This window comes from Pezoporus flaviventris, unplaced genomic scaffold, assembly GCF_033815535.1.
Source record: "Pezoporus flaviventris isolate CSIRO_AGI_PZ_B2104156 unplaced genomic scaffold, CSIRO_AGI_Pfla_v1 ptg000083l, whole genome shotgun sequence".
NCBI classification, from domain to species: Eukaryota; Metazoa; Chordata; class Aves; order Psittaciformes; family Psittacidae; genus Pezoporus; species Pezoporus flaviventris.
This window is the reverse complement of record NW_026892631.1, coordinates 12,897,468-12,916,988: the sequence shown is the minus strand read 5'-3', so window position 1 is coordinate 12,916,988 and position 19,521 is coordinate 12,897,468. Positions and strand designations below refer to the sequence as shown.

The 19,521-nt window shown below is 44.0% G+C and overlaps 2 protein-coding genes across 3 annotated transcripts in view; one reads left to right on the top strand and one right to left on the bottom strand.

Annotated features, from left to right (window-relative positions):
- Positions 1-10,195, top strand: part of SMYD2 (SET and MYND domain containing 2) — a 29,654-nt gene extending 19,459 nt beyond the window's left edge. Inside the window, exons 7-12 of the mRNA XM_061475446.1 lie at positions 1,008-1,110; positions 3,399-3,509; positions 5,220-5,340; positions 6,122-6,296; positions 7,601-7,709; positions 9,764-10,195. Coding sequence (XP_061331430.1) covers positions 1,008-1,110; positions 3,399-3,509; positions 5,220-5,340; positions 6,122-6,296; positions 7,601-7,709; positions 9,764-9,844 — 700 coding nt within the window. The 3' untranslated portion in view covers positions 9,845-10,195. The remainder of the gene's footprint in view (positions 1-1,007; positions 1,111-3,398; positions 3,510-5,219; positions 5,341-6,121; positions 6,297-7,600; positions 7,710-9,763) is intronic.
- A 6,327-nt stretch (positions 10,196-16,522) lies between these two features.
- Positions 16,523-19,521, bottom strand: part of PTPN14 (protein tyrosine phosphatase non-receptor type 14) — a 121,287-nt gene continuing 118,288 nt past the window's right edge. For both annotated transcript variants that reach the window (XM_061475421.1, XM_061475420.1), the window contains exon 19: positions 16,523-18,084. In XM_061475421.1, the coding sequence (XP_061331405.1) occupies positions 17,956-18,084 (129 nt within the window). In that variant the 3' untranslated portion in view covers positions 16,523-17,955. The remainder of the gene's footprint in view (positions 18,085-19,521) is intronic.

Genomic DNA, 19,521 nt, shown 5'->3' with positions numbered 1-19,521 from the left:
CTTGTGAGGCATAGATTACCAGTAGCTTATCTGTGTCAAAGTAATCTGAAACTTCCAGATGCCACATTGAAGCAGGACCTGATTTTGTTAAGTGCTGCATACAGACAATAGTAGATAGTCCTTGCTTCACAGATTCTCCTTCTTCAGGCAGGCCTGTCTGAAGTCTGTATCTGTGATTTACAGATTGGAAATTAAGACCTTGAAATGCACAGGATCAGAGTCATGATGGGGAGAGGAGAGAATGAAACCGGGATGTTCTGGAAACACATCTATCACCACCCTTTGTTTGTAAATGATCAGCAGGCAAGAGCCACATCTTTCCTACTTAACAGCTATGCCTGTGAGCTTAAAAGACTGAAGAGACAACTATGATTCTGCTAGAGAAAGAATTAAAATTATACGCTTTATCTCAAATAAGCAGCAAATTGCACTTTCTCCAAGCTTGGTAGTAAGGGGGAGTTGTTTTCCTGAGCAGTCTGAAGTTTTTCTGTAAGTTGTGTACTTGTATAAGAGAGATCTCTTCCTTCCCCACTTCAGAAATAGAGGCTGTTTACCTTTTCATAGGAGCCTTAAGTTTTGATGCAGCAAATGACTTTGTTTTCTTCTGTTTGCTTGTTTCCTTTAGGTTAGATTTGTTTCTCTTCCTTTCTTCTCTGAGAACAGTCTGTCTATCAAGGGTACCTAACTAGGATGTAGATAGTTAAGCTATGTGAGTGCCCCTGTTAGCTGTCCCATAGCACTATGAGAATGGGAAAATAATAACTTGCCTGGGCCTGCAGTAACAGGATTTAAAAACTGTAATGATTCATTCGCACAGCCGCTCTCCATATCATTACAATAAATAACACTACAACAGATTTTACCAAGGTTACCTTCATGTTAAGCCTCAGAATAAAAACAGCTTATGGAGGGAGACGGACTCAATCCTTCAGACTTACATGTGAAGTGGTGCTTAGCTTTTTGCCTGTTGGTGGTGGGTGAAAAGGTTTACTTTTCTGCTTTTGCAGTGTTGCACTGATGAACCATAGCTGTTGCCCAAATGTGATTGTAACTTACAAGGGGACCTTGGCTGAAGTCAGAGCTGTTAAAGAGATTGAGCCTGGAGAGGAGGTAAATGCATTGTGTTTGAATGTACTCTGGATGCATGCATCCGAAAAGTAGGGTCCATTCTGTGTTTCAGGATTCATTTCAATTAGTTTAATCATAGGGAGGAAGGATCTCGTTTCTCAGAGAAATGTAAGATGTTGCTATGGAAGGTTGGGGTGGCTCTGGAGGGATTCTCGCAGGCAGTGTCCTCTTTTGTGTTAAAACAAGGGAAGGGCACCTGCCGCAGTCACTGTGTATCTGCCAGCTCTGGCTTGCTTTACCCAGCTGTAAAATGAGGCTGAGTTCACTGATGTTTGGCTGCTGCTTTGAAATTCCAAGATCAAAGCAAATTATTACTGCAGTAATAGTTCCCAGTATAATAGTAACGCATTGGAGTTGAAGCCAGAATAAACAAGGTAAATGGGTACAGATAAGTCCTCTGACTTCTGTTTGGACACAGCATCCACAAAACATGGGACTTGCTCGTATCACCTCGGTAGTGTTTGCTGGTAAGTCCCAGGAGCACAGGAGTGTGGGTTTAGGTGAAGCTGAACAATGGTGACTGAAATTCTGGGCAGTTGAGGAAGACTCCGGCTTTACCTTGAAACTTTCTCAATCAAATAATGAACTTGGCAGGGCGGCTTTTTGCTTTATAAAGAAAAGCAAAAAGATGTTAAATGGACTTGAGGAGGATGTTCAAATGTCTGCAGGGGATGAAGATGCTGAATGTTCTCTCTGGGGATGGGATTTGCATAGAGTTTCAATGGCTCATTTGTTAACTTAGGTGAGGTTAATGCTGCTCAGAATAAGTTCAGATTTGATTTTGATAACTCCCACTGCTTCTCAAGTGTGTGATAGCAGTTCTGAAGAGGAGGAGGGAGGTTATTTTTGTGGATTATAGCTGTTCACCATTGTGAACAAAAGGAGTTTAATATGCTGGAAGGCTGAATGACTCGAGCCACTTCTTTCTATGCCATTTACTAACACGATGTTTTGTCTGTGATGTTGGCAGTCACTGCAAATGCATTGTGGTATTGGACAAGGGCTGATCCTGGTTAGGGAATTTTACTGTGGAATCCCGATGTTTTCAGTGGTTTTGGGGAGGGCTAACTCTTGAGAGGTAGTGATGTGGAGTATTGACCGTGCTTAGCATATTCTTTTGATTGAGTTGTCTTAAGAGCTGCATGAGGTCTCCAGGACCTCATGGCTTTTTTGAGGTCGCTTTTCTGACGCTTAAGGACTTCATAAACGTGGAGATGGTGATTTTTGCGAGGCTCTGTGCGGTCTTACAGCCTGTGTCTCCATCTTCAGGTTCAGTGGAGTCATTGCATCGCAACGTTTCTGGTGTAAATGCGGTTCCAGCGTTTTGTGTGCTTTGAAAATAGGGGAGGGAGGAGTGTGAGGGAAGGTGTGAGATCCCACAGAAGAAGATGTACTGTATGAAATTACATCTACATTTGACTTTAAAGAAAAAAGAAACCTAAAGCATAAAGACTGAGCAAAATGTTTCAAATAGCTAGAAATAAGGAAATGGAACTAAAGCTATTCCTCTGTCTGCCAAACGATCAACTGCGCTGTGCGTGACATGTTTCTTGGGGGAGATTTCACCTTAAAAATAGAGCATTAAAGCTAGTTGCAGGGGTTCTTTTCTGAAGAGCATTGAAGTAGAGGAAAACTTAAGAATAGCATGTATGAAGGGCTTTTAAAATGTTCAAAAGCAGGTTTTCTTTGCTTTAAAATATTGCTGAAGTAAATCTGATATTCATTCTCCTAGAACTGGAGCACTGGGCCTCTCTTCTGAGATCTAAAGGTCTTGTCCTAAGTTTCTAAAGCTCCTAGCGACTGCTGTTGCCCCAATTTTTGCAGGTTTTCAGAAGGAAAAATCTGAGATTCCAGCCTCCAAAAAAACCAGGCCGCTGTGATTTATCCTAAGCAGGATACCTGAAATCATTATTTTACTTCTGAAAAGTAGGCATTTCTTTGTAGTCTGACAGGAACCTGAGATTTATGCTGTGGTAGTTTCCTTATCCACACCTGAATCTTGCTGTCCTGGGTTTAAGCCAGGCTAATATTTGAGGGGAAATTCCATAACGAATAGGAAAGGAAACACTTCTCTGGAGACTGCAAACTGCAAGTGGTGGTGCTGCCGAGAGGCTTGGAATGGGAGGGGAACAGGCAGGTGATGTGGCTGCAGGGATCCGCAGGTTGCATGAATATATAGGTGTCATACTACATATACCAGAAGCAGTAGTGATAAATATGTATAGTTATACTGCTTCTCACTGATTGATTGCTGTGTTTTTACCATACAGGTTTTCACCAGCTACATTGATCTCTTGTATCCCACAGAAGACAGAAATAACCGGCTAAGAGACTCCTATTTCTTTGACTGTGACTGCGAGGAGTGTGTTACCAAAGAAAAGGTGAAAAAATTGGTGTGAAATGTGCTTCTGACTGGCAAAGCACCTACCCAGGGCCTTGATGTAATATTCCATCTTTAATTATGCTTTGGAAAGCAGGATAAAGGGGGTGGGCTGGTTTTGTTCTTCTGTCTACAAGACTTTCTGATACTCATTCTTTCTACTGGAATCGTGACAGGTCAGAATATTTCTTGGTAGGAGCCAATTTAAAGTTGAGCTACAAAGCAAAGATGAAAACTCTGTTAAAAGTAGAAAATTACCCTGTGTCTACACTACCTGACCAAAGGAATTTAGCTCAGGACTGCATGTTTTTGTAACTGCATGTTTTCTGTCAGCTCCCAGAGAGTGATTCTTGCTTGGAGCATTTCTGGGGTAGAGTCCTGCTGCAGTTCCTGGTTGAGACATCTCAGCCAGGTCTAGGTGACATAGTATGACATTGCTGCATGGTTTGGAGACCCAAAAGAATCCTGCAGTGGCATTGAAACCACCTTCTCATAGACAGAGTAGCCCCTTGTGACATGTGGGCTAGATTTGTTCATTAGACATCACCTGGTGCCTTCAAAGGACAAAGGCAGACATTGACACAGTGTTCCATAAAGCAAGGCATTAGTTATCCTGAAGAAAAGCACTTGTGGGGGACAAAATAAGGTACCCAAATCCAACAGATCTGGAAACAAGTGTACCTCTGCAGCCATTTGGACCTCCTTCACTGGCGACCTGAGGAGAACTGAGCTTTGTTGGGCTTAACTGTTGTTCCAGCCAGGATCAGTCTGGTTGGCATCGTCTGATTCTTAAATTCCAGATATTTCTCCCTGCCTTTTCACAAAGGTGTCTTTTCAAGAGCTGCTTCACAAACAGCCCCACAACCCTCTCCTTCCTCTAAATGGAAGCATCTTCTGTAACTCTCTGCAAACAGTGCCCAATATCCTTGTTTGAGGCTGTTCTGTTGATACCGGAGTTGTGTTTCTCCCCACAGTTACTTTGCTAATTTTGCCACTGAGTTTAATGAAGCCAGGATTTCAGCTGTGATTTCCAATGACATGTTACTCTTGGGATCACCTGTCACTCGGCATCCTTCAGCTCCAGAAAGAGTCCCCTATAGCCCTCTCAGCTGGAAGATGAAATAATAAAGGACAAAGACATCTAGCAACAGTGTGAGGCTTAAACAGCAAAGAGTTGTCTCCAGAGTGCAGTTTACTCTTCATGGAGTATAGTAAGTTAGATAGAAAGGTAAGAGTAAGTGGAGCTGTCCAGCAGAAAAAATATGTGGGAATGTCTGTAAATACGAACATCTGTGTTTAATAGCATCTCATTTTCAAATGAGCTGTCACTTGGTGCTAGGCCCAAGGTACTTGGGCTTTTCTAGCCTTAAAACTAAATTAGTTTTAATCCCTAATCTCTTGCAAGCAGTGAAATTTCCAATGAAAAACTGCTTTCATCACAATATTGAAAAGCTCTTGGATCTTTCAAAAGAAAGGGACTTCATGGAAGTAGAGGATGGCAGATGAACTGGAAGGCACAGAGAATTCTAGGTTTCCTAGTCAAGGCTTTAGAGGAAAATTGCAGGTGCACATTCTACCTTTGTTTTCAAGTTCTTTGAAGAGCTTAAGTCCCCATCTGTGTCTTTTTATTAGAGTAATTTTGTGTAGCAGGTGCACCTTTATTTGTGGGGCTTGGAACCTGCATTTATAATGTCTATTGTGTTTCCTTCAGGATAAAGATAAACTGGAAATCTGCAAGCTGAATGATCCTCCATCAGCAGAGACAGTGCGGGACATGATCAAATATGCCAGGAATGTGATTGAGGAATTCAGAAGAGCCAAACACTACAAATATATCCTTTGTCTCTCCACCCTGACTTATGTGGCTTGGTGTGGGACCTAAAAAGCTTACCTGCTGGATTGCTCCTGAGGTACCTGCAGGAGAAATGCTATAACCATTAGAAGTTAAACTTACCTCTGTCCTCCTTGTGTCTGAAAAGCTGTCCTGGTGGTGTGGGATTGTGAGACCCTGTGTTTGTTCCTTCTTGCGTGGCTCTCAGTTTCTAAGAGTGCCGTCTGTGGCTGTCTCCACACAGCAAGCCAGAGGCTGGAGTGAGTGTAGGTGTGTGCTGTGCTACTCTACTGTCATAGTGCCCTGTTTGGAGAGAGAGAGCATGTGAGACTGCAGCTATTGCTGGGGATCACAAGCCTAGCTGTTCTAACAGTGGTGTGGCAGAGAAAAATGCAAGATTCACTGGGCCAGAAGCAGAACAGGCTGTGTCACGCCTGATTCAGTACCTGCTGCATGGGGAATTTCACTCCCCCTTCTTCTGGCATATTGTCGGTGCAGTGGTGAACCAGGAAAGCTGCTTTTTGTTGTTGCTTTTTAAATGTGAAAGCTAGTTTTGTAGAATGTCTGAGTAGGAGGGGAATAAACTCATGAGCAGAATACCTCTGAGCACAGAATACCCCTCAGAGTAGCTCTGGGGTTGTATCATAGATGCTTTGATGCCATTTGAAAGGAAAGCTGACTTCTGAGAACCATTGTGAACAAGGTCAAGTCTGTGCTTCTTTGGCATTACCAGGTAGTCATCTAATGAGGCCATCTACTTATTGGGTTCCTTGACTTCATACCTCCTAGCGAGTTACTGGAGATCTGTGAACTCAGCCTGGACAAGATGGGTGCAGTGTTTGAAAACAGTAATGTTTATATGTTACATATGATGTACCAGGCCATGGGTGTGTGTCTCTACGTGCAGGACTGGGAAGGTGCACTGCGTTATGGGCAAAAAATTATCAGGCCATACAGGTAAATATGAGACTCTTTATTTTCTTTAGTACTCTAATTCAGTAATCTGGATAATTAAGAAAAGTTTGGACAGACATCACTTCTTTCAGTACGTGTTGTATGAACATGCTGCTCATGACATCGCTGCTTGAAAAGGAACGTGTAATGCTGGGGTAGATGTTGTTTCGGTCAAAAAGCGATCTGCAAGATGTAGCAGAAGGTGACTGAGAGCCTTGCTTTGGGTTCTCAAAGTAAGTCTGTACCTCCTTAGAGACTGTGCTAGTTCTGCTTAGCAAATTTGTGGGGTTTTTAATATCCTAATACTTTACTAAAGCAGAGTTTTGGGTTGCATCACGTGATGGAGGCAAAGCTGTTGCTGTGCCTCCAGTCCTCTTCCAGTCCTTTCCCTTTTCCAGTATCCCAGGGCTGAGGTTGAGCAGCAGAGGGAGATCTTGGGTGCCCCGAGATCCCTGAGCTCCACTGCCCTGGAGCTGGAGGTGTGGGAGATGCACAAGCTAGAGGCCCGTGTGGGGTAAGGCAGCACGCAGCCTCTGCAGGGAGAAATCCATCCCCTCTCCAATCAGTCCTCCTGTGTTCTTAACAGTAGTGATTTCCTTCATCAGAGCCAGCCAGTTACGCGCTGTATCTGATCCTGCCATAAATCTCCCAAGCAGATTCTCATCTTGAGACATCATTTTCTTGCCAGCTGGGGGGAGTGCAAGTAAAGCTCTCACTTTGGAGCAGATGCCAAAGTAAAGTCACAGATCACTTGGCAGAGAACAGCGATACAAAGAAGGAGCCAACATTCCCCCTCCTGGGGGTGCAGTACTATTTATCTTCCCTGGGACTTGCCCAGCTCCTCTGGCTCAGAGCCTGGCATTCCAGGTCAGCTCTGCTGAGCTGGACTCTGCTAGCTCGGTGAGTACAGGGTGGCGTGTGTGCTGTAGCACTGCCGAGGGCCCCTCGCCTTCCTTTAAAGACCAACTCTTTTGTGGAATAGGCAGAGTTACTTCTGTGGCTCCAAAACCTCCAAACAATGCAGCCTCTTTCTGTAGCTGGCTAGATTAAAACTAGTGGCAGAAAGTCATTGCCATCTGACAGCTGTTCAGAGGCATATGGCAGTTTCAGCTTGATTCCCAGTGGACAAGCCTCTCTATCCCAAGCGCAACTGGCGCTGGCTCCTGGCAGTCACAGCAGGGGGATGAGCAGAGAATGGGCAGGGACAATGAGAGGCAGCTTCTTGCCCCCTGAGAGGGATACAGGGGCTGGGGAAACGCAATGGAACTGCCAGGTTTGATCAAAGTGAACCCCTTTCTCTCTTACAGTAAACATTATCCCCCCTACTCACTGAACGTTGCTTCCATGTGGCTGAAACTGGGGAGACTGTACATGGCACTGGAGAACAGAGCAGCTGGAGTTAAAGCCCTGAAGAAGGTATTTCTTTCCAGGTTTCTTCATTAACGGTACCAGTTCAGGCATGGGGTCACTGAAAACACTATGTGCTGCTCTTGTCAGCAGGCCTGGCGTGGTAGGGAATGCACCATGTGTTAATAATGTATTTGGTTACTGGATTTTGGGCTCAGTCTTTCTTTTGGAAAGATGCAGTATCGGTCTGTTGTTGCATGCAAGGGGTCTTGCCTTGTCATGGCAGACTTCTGCAGCAGCTGGAGTCGTGTGCTTAAGGTCATATGGAGTTACATATATGCTTAAGCATTTGCTATGTTCTTCCCTGAGCTAGAGCTGTGCTCCTGTAAATGGAGAACTCCAGTTTCTCACTTGCTAGGTAAGGACAGAGAAAATGCTTGGCTCTTGGAAAAGGCACATAGTGTTTGCCTGAAGCCTGTGGTTTCTCTATCCAGTTAAACTATATCCTAGCTAAACTAGGCGTGCTTTTGGTGGTTATTTGTTCTGGAACAAATCGATTTTTAAATAGCTGAAGGGAATTCAATGCATCTGGTAATGCTGAAGTTGGCATATACAGAGTTTGGGTTTGTGTTTTTCTTCATCCCTTTTTATTAATCTATTCCCTTATTCTTTAGGTTTTTCTTTTTTTTATTAGGCTGTACCATGTTTCTTGACTCCCTTCCCCTGTTGTTGTTGGACAGAAGTTTATTGTCATTTCTTAGGCCTCGGTGACTACTGTAGCATATAATGAGTTGGTGTGGAATGGCACCGTAGTTGGTTTTTTAATTCCTTTTTAGATGCTGGCAAGTTTTTAGCCAGCAATAACAGAGCCATGCAGCCATGGTGAAAGATGCTACACAAATCTATACTCTAAACCTTAACTGTTACCTAGTTTAAATTTAACATAGGTTTTCTTTTGCTGTGGTGTTAAAGCTTTGACTAAAACTGGGAGTTGTGCCAGTAGGAACACGGGCTGGGGGCTGGGAATTGTAGGTAGGTTTGTTGGCATAGTTCACTTCCTAACACAAATGTTTTCTAATGACTCACTTCCAAAAGCTGCCTACGGGAACTGCCCAAAGTTATCCCAGCCCCTGCTGTTTGGGATTTAGTGAAAAAACAAAGCCATTGTTCTCTCTCTGTTTGCAATCGGCTCCTCCAGAAGGCCCTCCTCCTTTCTTCTTTTGGGCAGGAGCAGCAGTGGGGTCAGTTCTCACTGCTCCTGAGGTGGAACCAAAGGTTGTTATTGCACTGATTTAAATATAAGAGCAAAATTCCCTCGGAGTTTCCTGAGGAGAAAATGACTGTGTGCTCTGAGAGCTGGAATGCCACCGTTCCTTGCTTGATCTTGGCATGGTGGGCATGTTATCAGACTTACTCTGAACTTGCTTCTTTCAGTCTTGCCTACTGCTGCCTTTTATTACACCTCTCTGGGGCCACTGCTATCCTTTTCTCAAGTGGGTATTTTGCCTCTGCACCCACTCCACAGTGCAGGGTGAAGAGTGGCAGGGAAGTGCACATCAGTGGGTTCAGCTGCCTGAAATGTTGGAGCAGAGCAGGGATGGGCACAGCAGCCTCTGGCCAAAGCTGGCAAGACTGTGCTTTTGCCTCGGTGGCTGTCTGAGCCATTGCTTCCTTTGGGAACCCCTGGAACTGATGGAGGGTTTACAAAAGCAAGGCTAGAATGCCTTAATGCAACTTCTGCAGTGGGCCTGCTCTGACAGCTGAAGGATTAACTGGTAGGAACAAAGCTGGGGCTGATAGTGCTTAAGTCAAGTCCTCTGCCAGAACATCACCCACCCCACTCGCAGTTTTCTGTCCTAGAGCTGGTTGCATTCAAAGTAGTTTTGTCAGGAATATCATTTTGAAAGGTGCTTTGGGACCCTGTAAGATGAAAGATGTGTTCTCTGAATGTAAAACCTTTATTACTTAGTTTTGAATTCCATTTCATTTCCTACTGCGTTTATGACTACAAGGGGACAAAAAGTAGCCAGAGGTGTCAGACTGTTTCAAACCTCTAAAGTGAGTATTTATAGCCTGGTGTTATATAGGAATCAATTGTGTGAATAGTTTTTTTCTTTTCATAGGCAATTGCTATCATGGAAGTAGCACACGGGAAGGATCATCCATACATTTCAGAGATCAAAAAGGAATTAGAGGACCACTGAGCCTTTGAATCTATGCAATCCCTCAAACCTTTAGTTAAAAGCCTTGTTACGGAAGCCTTCAGGAGCACTTTGAAATGCGGTAGAGTATGAACACTGTTCTGGCCTGTAATTGGAATGACAAACACACTTATGCCTGGCAAAATGTGCCCAGCTTCCACACATCTACAATTGCCTTTTTTTCCCTGTATTTTTTGTTTTAAGGATGCATCCATAGTTTCTTAAAGGTGATGCCTTTTGACAGCTCATGTGCAAAAGTGGCCATTTTTGTCTCTTTGGATTTTAATGTGTACCTTATTTAAGTAAATAAAGTCATCTTGACCCTTCTTGGGTGCAGTGGTTTTGTGACATCCACTTTTGCCTAAGCTGTTTCATTTAATCTAACTAAATAACTACAAAAGCTGTACTTTTTCAGTTGTGGTTTAGCATCCAGGTCCTCCTTTCACTAATCATTTTTGTTTGCAGTGCCAGTCCCAGGGGGTTCATCACTGCAAGGCCCCGGACCTCAGCGTGTCCTGTACAGGGAATGCTGGTGCCTATGGCAGAGCTGGAAGGCTTGCACAAGGCAGGAATGATGCAACTTACTTCTGGCTTTTTAACCCTCTTTACAAGTTAAAGTGAATTTAGTGCAGAGGAGAGCTTGTATTTCCTTATAGCCATACCTTTGCCTCTAGTGAAGTAAAACTATTCTACTCTGTATAAAACATTCATGTTAGAATTTACTTTTGAGAGAGGAACAAGAACATTTTCTGAGGAAAAAAAATCCAGGATTTAAGCATGGGCAGAGAAAGTTAAGCCTGGAGAGTGGGGTTTTTTTCCCCTTCTTAAAATAGAATCACAGAACGGTTTGGGTGGGAAAGGACTGGAATCATTCAGTTCCAGCTCCCTGCCGTGGGCAGGGACGCCTCACACTAGACCATGTCACCCAAGGCTCCATCCAGCCTGGCCTTGAACACTGCCAGGGATGAATGGTGGGAGATCCCATTTAAGGCTGGGGGAGGGAAGAGGAAGCAAGAGTGTGGCTGTGTGTACTCCCACCACCAAAGTTGAAATATGTTGCACAGTAAAACTACAGGAGCATTGCGTATGGTGTTCATAGCTTATAAAGTATGATGAGAGAAAGAGCACAGCTCATCATCAAGAACTCTGTCATATTTCCTTTCTTTTAAGCACTGCTCTGAAAACAAAACTGCTAGAGAACAAGCTTTCATTTTGCTGAAAGCTTTCATTGCTCCCTTGCCAGCAGTTGTTGCTGGAGTGCGTAAAACTGCACCAGATCTTACGATTCCAGGAAGCCAAGGAAGAGGGCACCAGCTATTTTTATCCTAACCTTATCTTGTCAAGTAAACCCTCATGCCAGGGAAGTAGCACCTTCACTTCAGAAAGCCTCTCCAGAGCCCAGACCATACCTCAACGCTGAAGAATCAGCTTAGCCAAGCAGGATCACCAGCAGGAGCCTTGCCCTTACAGAAGGTTCTTGAAACTCGCTGCAGCCCTGGCTGTGCCTGTCAGTTTACCATGGGAAGCTAACACAAGCACGGTAGGTGCAAATACAAAACCTTAAGCTGTTACAGAAGAGAACACAGAGCACAAGCAAGGTTTTCCTTGAAAAAACCCACCAGTTTATTGTATACTGTGAATATGAAGGACAGCCTTACCAAAAAACCTTAGTGACTGGAAACATTCTCGTATTTGCCAAAGTATGTCATAAACTATTTACACAAAGGCAGTTAAAAGGGTAAAAAAATTACTGCAGTCAATTAATGCTGAATAGAACTTTATAAAAAGAGAAGGAAGAGAAACAGTGCAAAAATACTGTCAAAAGTAATCAGTTCTATACACAAGATAAAACTGACAAGCATAAGCTTATGGACTGATATGAATAATACATTAGAATATAAAATAGCATGCATAGATTTTTCTTTAAAGGCTTTCAATAGCATAGAATAGTTCCGCCATTCAGCCCTGACAGGAGGCAGTGGGGGGGGCAGGAAGGGCACATAACTGCTGTCTCATGTCTCTACAAATGGTGTACATACAACACGGTGGTGAGGTTCAGCTCACTGTTCTGTGCTGAACTGTCACATACACAGCTACAGAACAAACGAGGAAGCATCGAAATACTGAAGTAAAACAGGGCAGTAAAATCCAGTGACATAAAACTTACTTAAACATGTTATTTAATATGTCCCACACAATTATATATGGGAATATTACAGTCATCTGCATGTGTAAACTTTTCTCCTGTGTAAAATTGCCCAAGAAAGGTACTTTACTAGTAAGGAAAATGTGGTTTCCATATGGCGCAGTTGCAACGGGATAAACATCCTGTTAACAGTGTTCTGGCACTAAAGATTTGTTTGTTTTCTGTCAAAGACCAACTAGCAGCAAGAAAATAACTTTTAACATGCACAGAAAAGAAAGTTCTTAGACACTTAATGCATGATTAAGTTGTGGAACTCACCAACGCAGGACATCATGCAGGCCAGAGGAGGAAATGGGTGCTAGAGAAGAGGTTTCATGGCAGATGGCTCCATCAGCAGTTATTAAACACAATAAGCAGGACTCAGCTTTGGCCTCAGGAAGGCCCTGCAGGACTGGCTGCCAGGTCTGCTGAAGGGGTTGAGCACCCTTAGACATCTTTCCTCTTAAAGAGATAGCTACCAGCCACTGTCCAAGAGAGCAAGGAAGCCCTCGTGTCCTACTGCCTGTCTCATCAGGGAACAGTGCCCCTGGAATACCTGGAGCAGTGTCTTACCCACGTGATTTGGCAGAGTAAAACTATTGAGCGCTGCATGTTTCAGGGATCAGCAGAAGCATTAGCCTTGCCCTCACTGTACAAGAGCAGCTTTCACTGAAGAATCCCAGCACTACTTCACCACTGACTTCCAGTTCACCCTCCAAAAGCAAAGCCCTGCTGTTGTAGCATGTGAAATGCTCAGCGAGGACACACATAAAGGACAGGCAATGGAACCACAAAGGAAGACACTGGCCAAAAATGGCCGAGAGCAATGGAACTGCAGTCGGAGATGATACTCTGAAAACTCTGACAAGATTTAAGCACTGCTACTTTTGAGCTGTGCACTACATGTTTCACAATCTCACGGCCCCAGCAGCCAGCTCTTCCCTTCCCCAAATCACAGTCCCTGCAAGCCAAGCCACACAGCCGCCTGTGCAGTGTCCTCCTCTTCTCCAACCTCACGTGGCATCTGTACATCACACAGCACCAGATTCTACAAGAAAACTTTGCTAGAAGGCTGAGAACGAGCCGAGGACAATTGCCTTTGGCATTTTGAACTTGAAACCTCTCTCTTGTTGCCACCAAACCTCATATGACTTGGTCTATACATCAGCAGATTGACAGTGCTGTAGAGGGGTGTGAGGCGCTGCTTTCATGCAGTGCTTTCCCCTTCAGGCTCAGTTCTGGTATTTGCTCCTTCAACGCAATGCATCCTTTATTGCATGCAGGGGTGCCACCCCACCACTCTGGATGTAAAGTGTCCTTTCCCACAAAGACAAGCAGCAAAATTTAACCCTCGCTTCTCTCAGCGATGCCCAGGAGCTGGCACAGTAGGTATCACCCACACTGATGCTTCTGCTTTCTGAGCACATAGATCACAAACTGTAAGTGAGACTGACAACAGCCAATGGAATCATGATCCCCCTGGTCTCCTGGGAGGAGAAGTCAGGTGTTGAGAATGCAGCATGATCAGTGGCTGCTGCATTTTCCCTGTGGATTTGTGTGCTATATCCATGTATGACATTGCCCGTCATCATTTACTTTAGAGTGGCTTCTGGACTACAGAGGCAGCAGATACTGGATCAAAACAATAATATATTAGTTTGGAATGACCATCTCTCTTGAAGCACCAAGACTTACTCACTCTTTACCAAGTGATGATTTGCCATTTGCATTTGTCTGCTTACAAGAAAGTAATTAAAAATAAAGCTACTGAAATAATGCAAATATTATTTATTAATATTTGGAGTGAGGCAACTGTTTTAAATAAGTGGAACAGAAATGTCCTTCAGTATACTTTTATAAAGGATTTCATTAGCAATAGGTTGAATAAAACCTCACAGATGTGTCTCCTGCCAGCTGAAACTAGTTCAGGGAAAAGGTGTTTCCAATAAGGCTGAGCATTTAGGGTCCCTATCATCTATATAGAAGAAGGCTTGTGGGAACAAGCTTCATCGTCCCCCTCAGTTAATCCAGGACCTGAGGTGCCAAAGCAGGTCTGTGGAGGAGCTGGAACAAGTGGGACCTGAGCAGCTCATGTCCACCATCCTCACAGCTCAGCTGTCATCTCTCCCCATCCCTGATCAGACAATGTCAGGCATGAAATGCTCAGACCAAAATTAACTGAAGACTGGAGGCCAGCCACCTCAATACTATCATTGGTGAGAACTTACTTAGAGAAAAGACAGGTTAAGTACAGGTAAAGAGTGCACAAAAAGGATTCCCAAGTCAGACTTACTCATCCGTTCCAAGAGTCAGGGAGCATAGGCTGAACATGAACATGGGTGCCTTGGGAGAAGACCACTTGTGTCAAACTTCTTAAGGAGCGGCTCCATTCATTGACCGTGGATGTATCGCTGTGGGATTTTCAATGCAGACTTTCCTCCAAATGGATGAAACTGGTCACTGGTCTCTTGGAACCTGTCATGCTTTGATGTTAAACCCATGCAACACAACATACAGCAGCTCCAGGCTGTCCTTTTCTACTTATGGACTCCACGGTTTAAGGTCTGTGGGACAGAAACTAAACCGTACTGTTGCTTTAAGTCTCATGCGTTCATTCCTGCTATGACTAATAAAATTGGATGCAAAATGCATTTTCCTGTCACTCCCTAAAGGTTAGGAAATACTGCCCAAGCAATTTCGGTGTGATAAAACTACAACAGGTTCAAAGTCAGCAGGTTCAGTTTTTCCCCTACAAAAGCGTATCACATTTCAATCATAAAGCATCGGCACGCTGAGGTTTGGTTGCAAGCTGGGGTGGAAAGGGACCTCTGAAGACATGCACCAGCCCAATTCATTTACGGTATTAGCAGATCTAGTCAAGATAAAATCTAGCTGGAAAAAACACACTGAAGTCAGATGAAAGGGAAAGTTTAAAATTACCATTCTTTGACAATGAAGAGGAAAAAGTGAGTCACATTGGCCTCTATCTACCATAGCAGGCACGGCAGGAGGCAAGTGGAAATGACTGTTTACGCCATGGCCACTCACTTGGCTCATTAATAGGCACTGATTTAATATGGAAAGGATTTTTGGTGCCATTTTGTAATTAATATTTTTCCTAAGACACCTATGATGCATCTTTGCATAAAAACCATTTGCTTAATCTTCTTCCTTTCAATCACAGCTCTACATTCTCTTATGCAATAATTCTCCTGTGCTCACTGTAGAAACAGAAGTAGACGTTTCAGCCAAGAGCAGCTGAATAATAAGACATAGGGACGGTTTCTTTTCCCTGCCTTCTCACATCCAAGTGGAGCAATGGGACTTGACAGCCCTGAGTTCAAACTTAATTCATCATTAGGAAATTATTCAGAAAGTTCTAACGAGATAACTAATTTAATACGCTTGCTTCAAGGTTTATTCCTTGGCCTGTTTCCCAGATAGAAAGCATCTCTCTGTAATTATCATGTAGATGCTGCTGCGAAGACTTTAAATGGTTGCTGCTAATTTAACAAGATCTGTGTTGGCATTGGCAAAAGAATCAGAGGAAAACTGAAGTTGACTGAAAACCCAACTAAGCCCTAAAAGGAATATGGTCAAGATATTACAGCTGAATAACTCCTCACCATTTGCTGGTAGCTGGAAGCCTCCACCAATCCTCATCACCTCATTAGGCCTCTGTGGCAGAGTAGCAAATCAAGGTTTAAACACATTTAAGACACATTCTGGTATTGAGCCTTAACTTAAACTCCCACTGATTTTAGGCAGGGGCCAGTGTGTGGGCCCCTTCTAGTGCTGAAGTTGTCAGCTTAGGCCTTCAGACACTGACCAGGGGTTTGGAGGAGGGAATGCAATGGAAAAGCAATAATAGGACTAAAAGATTTAATTTAATCTGGGAAAGGGATGCCAAGAAAGGCAATTTCACCATGAAAGAGTAACTGCATCGTGTGCCTTGAGAGGCTGCAACATCACCACCCCTGCAGACCTCTGAAGCTGGATGTGACACTGGGCAAGCCCCTCCCATTTAGTTAGCTGTGGTGTGAGCAGGGCAGAGAGGGAGCAGAGACCTTGAGGGCTCCTCTCCAGCCTGATCCATCCTCCAGCCATCCATCAGGACTGCCAAGTTGGAGCAGGGCTGGACTGCCCACAGGAAACAGGAGTCAGTGCGGGGAGGGGAGCAACCTCAGTGCAGGAACTTGCCATCTCTTACACCAGAAGTAACTGTGGGAGACCCACCACGATCTGCTAAAGCTTTGGTTGGCTGGTTTGGTTTTAATTCTGTTTTATCCCTTTTAAAATCTTTTAGAAGTGCAGTTACTGTCACTTCTAACTAGTTGTACGTAAAAGCCACACACACACTGCAAGGTAATTCATAACGTGCTATACTCCTGTGAAATGAACAGTTTGGAGAAAGGCATATGCTCCAAGTCATACTAAGTAGCTAGCCAGTGCTGAGACAGAGGAGGAGAGGTCTGAGATACTTCTAGGACATTCTTCCTAGCTCTGTTACAGATTTCACTGTTGGCCTAGGGCAAGCCAGTTAAGGAGCTGTGCCCTAGTTATGCAGTGGATGAGGTTTGTTTCCCTTTGCTTTTCTGGTTGTAAACTTCAGGCAAGGACCATTTCTCCTTTATGTTATTATACATAAATACATATCATCCTCTGAATCCTCACTGGAATCCTTGAACACTACCTAGATAAAATAGCAATAAATAGGAGGGAGAATCCAAAGTGACCCAGACAGAGAAGACAGATGATCTGTGCAATTCAATACAGTAAATACCCTAACGAAGTGAGGTTGGCCAACACCAAAAGACAGACTGCTCCCTGTGCTCAGAAACCACAAGAGAGTGATGGGGAAGACTTCAGGCAGACTCTGAGCTAAAGCTCTCAAGGGTCACTGTTTGGAGATCTCAGATATGGAGGAAAGACCATAATGATGATTCAGAGTTCAAATGACTAGAAAGTAAAATGATGACGATGAAGACAGTAGCTTACACATAAAACTAAAGCAACTGGAGATGCCCAAGTTGAATGAGATTCCTTTTCTACAGGAGGTGAGCCTCAAGGCAGTGTAATCCATAAGAAGGTGCTCGGTTTGAGGGTTTTTTTTCAGCAGCACCGAGTTGAAATTCCTCTGCTGTTTAACCCACAGCCCACCACAGTTACCAGAAAGACCCATCCACTGACCTCAGCCTGCTCCAGGTCACTGCCCTTCACCCTGCAGTGCTTCAGCTCTTCTGAACCCCTTCAAGGACTGCAGACAGTAGCAAAGGCCTCATTTAAAAGATCCAATATTGCTTTTTTTTTCAAGGCCTAATCTAAAACCTTAATTCCTGTGGAATTTGAACAGTTTAGCACCCAAACACTCTGCCCTCACAATGTCCTGTGTTTGAGCCCTCTGTAACGTGCCCTGCTGAGTGCAGCGGCTCAGGGCTCCATGCTCCAGGACTGTGTTCCCACAGCTTCCACTCAAACAGAACTGTAGCTGTAGCAGGTCTTGTTCTTACCATGGACACCGCATATCTGGGTCCAGAATGTTCTTACATGAGAAAAAACCCACCTCCAAATAACTGCTCATTTCAGAAGCCGTGCAGCAAAATAAAAGCCAGCAAACTACCTTTACAAAGGATTGCTTTCCTTAGGGACATGTTACAATGCAGACCAGTTATGCGAATGTGGTTCAGTTTGAAGGTCACTGTAAGTTTTACAAGTTATTAAAGTAATTCACAAGTTATTCCAAGAAAAATAAATTATATCTTGTATAAAATAATCCATGGGAGATGCTAGTAAAGAACAAGCATTCCTTACTTTCAAGACAACCTTAAGAAGTGCAATACATGCACACAGCGTTGTCAAGGCAGTTCCTCTTGTTTGTCAGTAAGGTTCAGTCAGATCCACAAAGCAGGGTCTGGGATGTTTGGAAAGGTTAAATAAGTCTGGAGTTCTGCAGGAACTGGATGAGCACTTGGTAGACAAACTTGTACTGGGCTATGGTCTGGATCATGAACATCCTCTGCTCCCGCAGGTGTCTCAGCATCATGGGAACATCCACCTTCTGCAAAGCAAAGGAGAGAAAAAGGCATAAGGACGTAGGTTCATTAAATCAGTCACTGTCTCCAGTATCAGCTACCTGACAGAGAACTGCACTGTGTTTATATCATGTAATGAGTTATAACCAACTACAACTTTGTTACCAACTTCCGTGTCAAGGAGTATATACAGAACTGCACATCCAATGCTTTTCCCACTGAAGCTTACAGAAACTTCTGGACTGATGTAAATGGGCAGATGACCAAAGACTTGTCTTCCAGCTGTGTACCACTGATTACCTATCAGCAGATCATCAGTTCAACACCTAAAAAACGACTGCTGCTCTATGGAATTTTTTTCTGCTTCAGCATATCGTCAACTCGAGAAAATAATATATTGTGTTATCTAAGGTTAAAGGCTAGATGTATCAGGAAGGTCTAGTCTAGAACTTAAAGATTAAATAGCTCAGTTCAGACTCTACCACTGAGGGCATCAACAGGTCCCATGGCCACTGGCATCCTGTGCTCTGATCCATGGTGAAACTTACTCACAGAGGGAGGATCTGACAGTTTTTCAAATGAGAAGCAGGCATCAGAATCATAAGAACAAAGGTTCCCTATGCAGGCAAATGCACTGATCCTTCACTAAAAGACAAGGGGACTCACTGTCACCAGAAGATCCAGAAACTGACACCTCCCACAGCCAAGTCTGTGCCAGTACATAGAAGAAAGCAATCTGTCAAGTGAAACCCAGTATCTACAATATACGTCCTGCAGACTTCAGGCCAGCGCTAGTCTGTTCCATCTACTGAACATCCACTAGCTGCTGGACACATTAAGGTGTTCTCCATGAAGGTCTCTTCCAGCTGTTTCATCCAAAGGAAGTTCACTCACATGCCCTGAAAATGCTCTGCAACAGGAACTAAATCACAGTAAGTGGGGATGGATCAGGAGACCCATGGTAAAGGGACATCTCTAACCCCACTGAGCACCCTGGGGCACCAGTGCCATGTAGCAGTGTCTGAAACAGAGGCCCATGAGGTAAAGCGCTAGAAAACACTGCAAATTTCATTAGGTGTTACCATCATATCACCAGCATTTTGGGAGCAAAAACCCCTCTGATGCTGTTGTGCTTTATCTGTTACAACAGGTACATGAGGAGCTGTTCAGAAGCCATGGAGCCACACAGCTGAGCCTCCCAGGCTCAGATTCAAAGAGCGCGGAGGATGACCCAACATAAGGGATGCAGATTTTCTATGGCAGCAGTAAATGCAAGCACTAAGATACACACCATTTTTGAGGAAACTCTTTAGCAGTTCATGATATAAAACTGAAGGCCAGTTACTCTACCAGGTAACACAAAGTGCACTTTGTAATGCCAGTTTGCCATTCCAGAAACACAGAAAGGAACTTAGCAGGTCTTTTGATTTGGCTGAGATAAGAAATGTTACAAGCACAATACC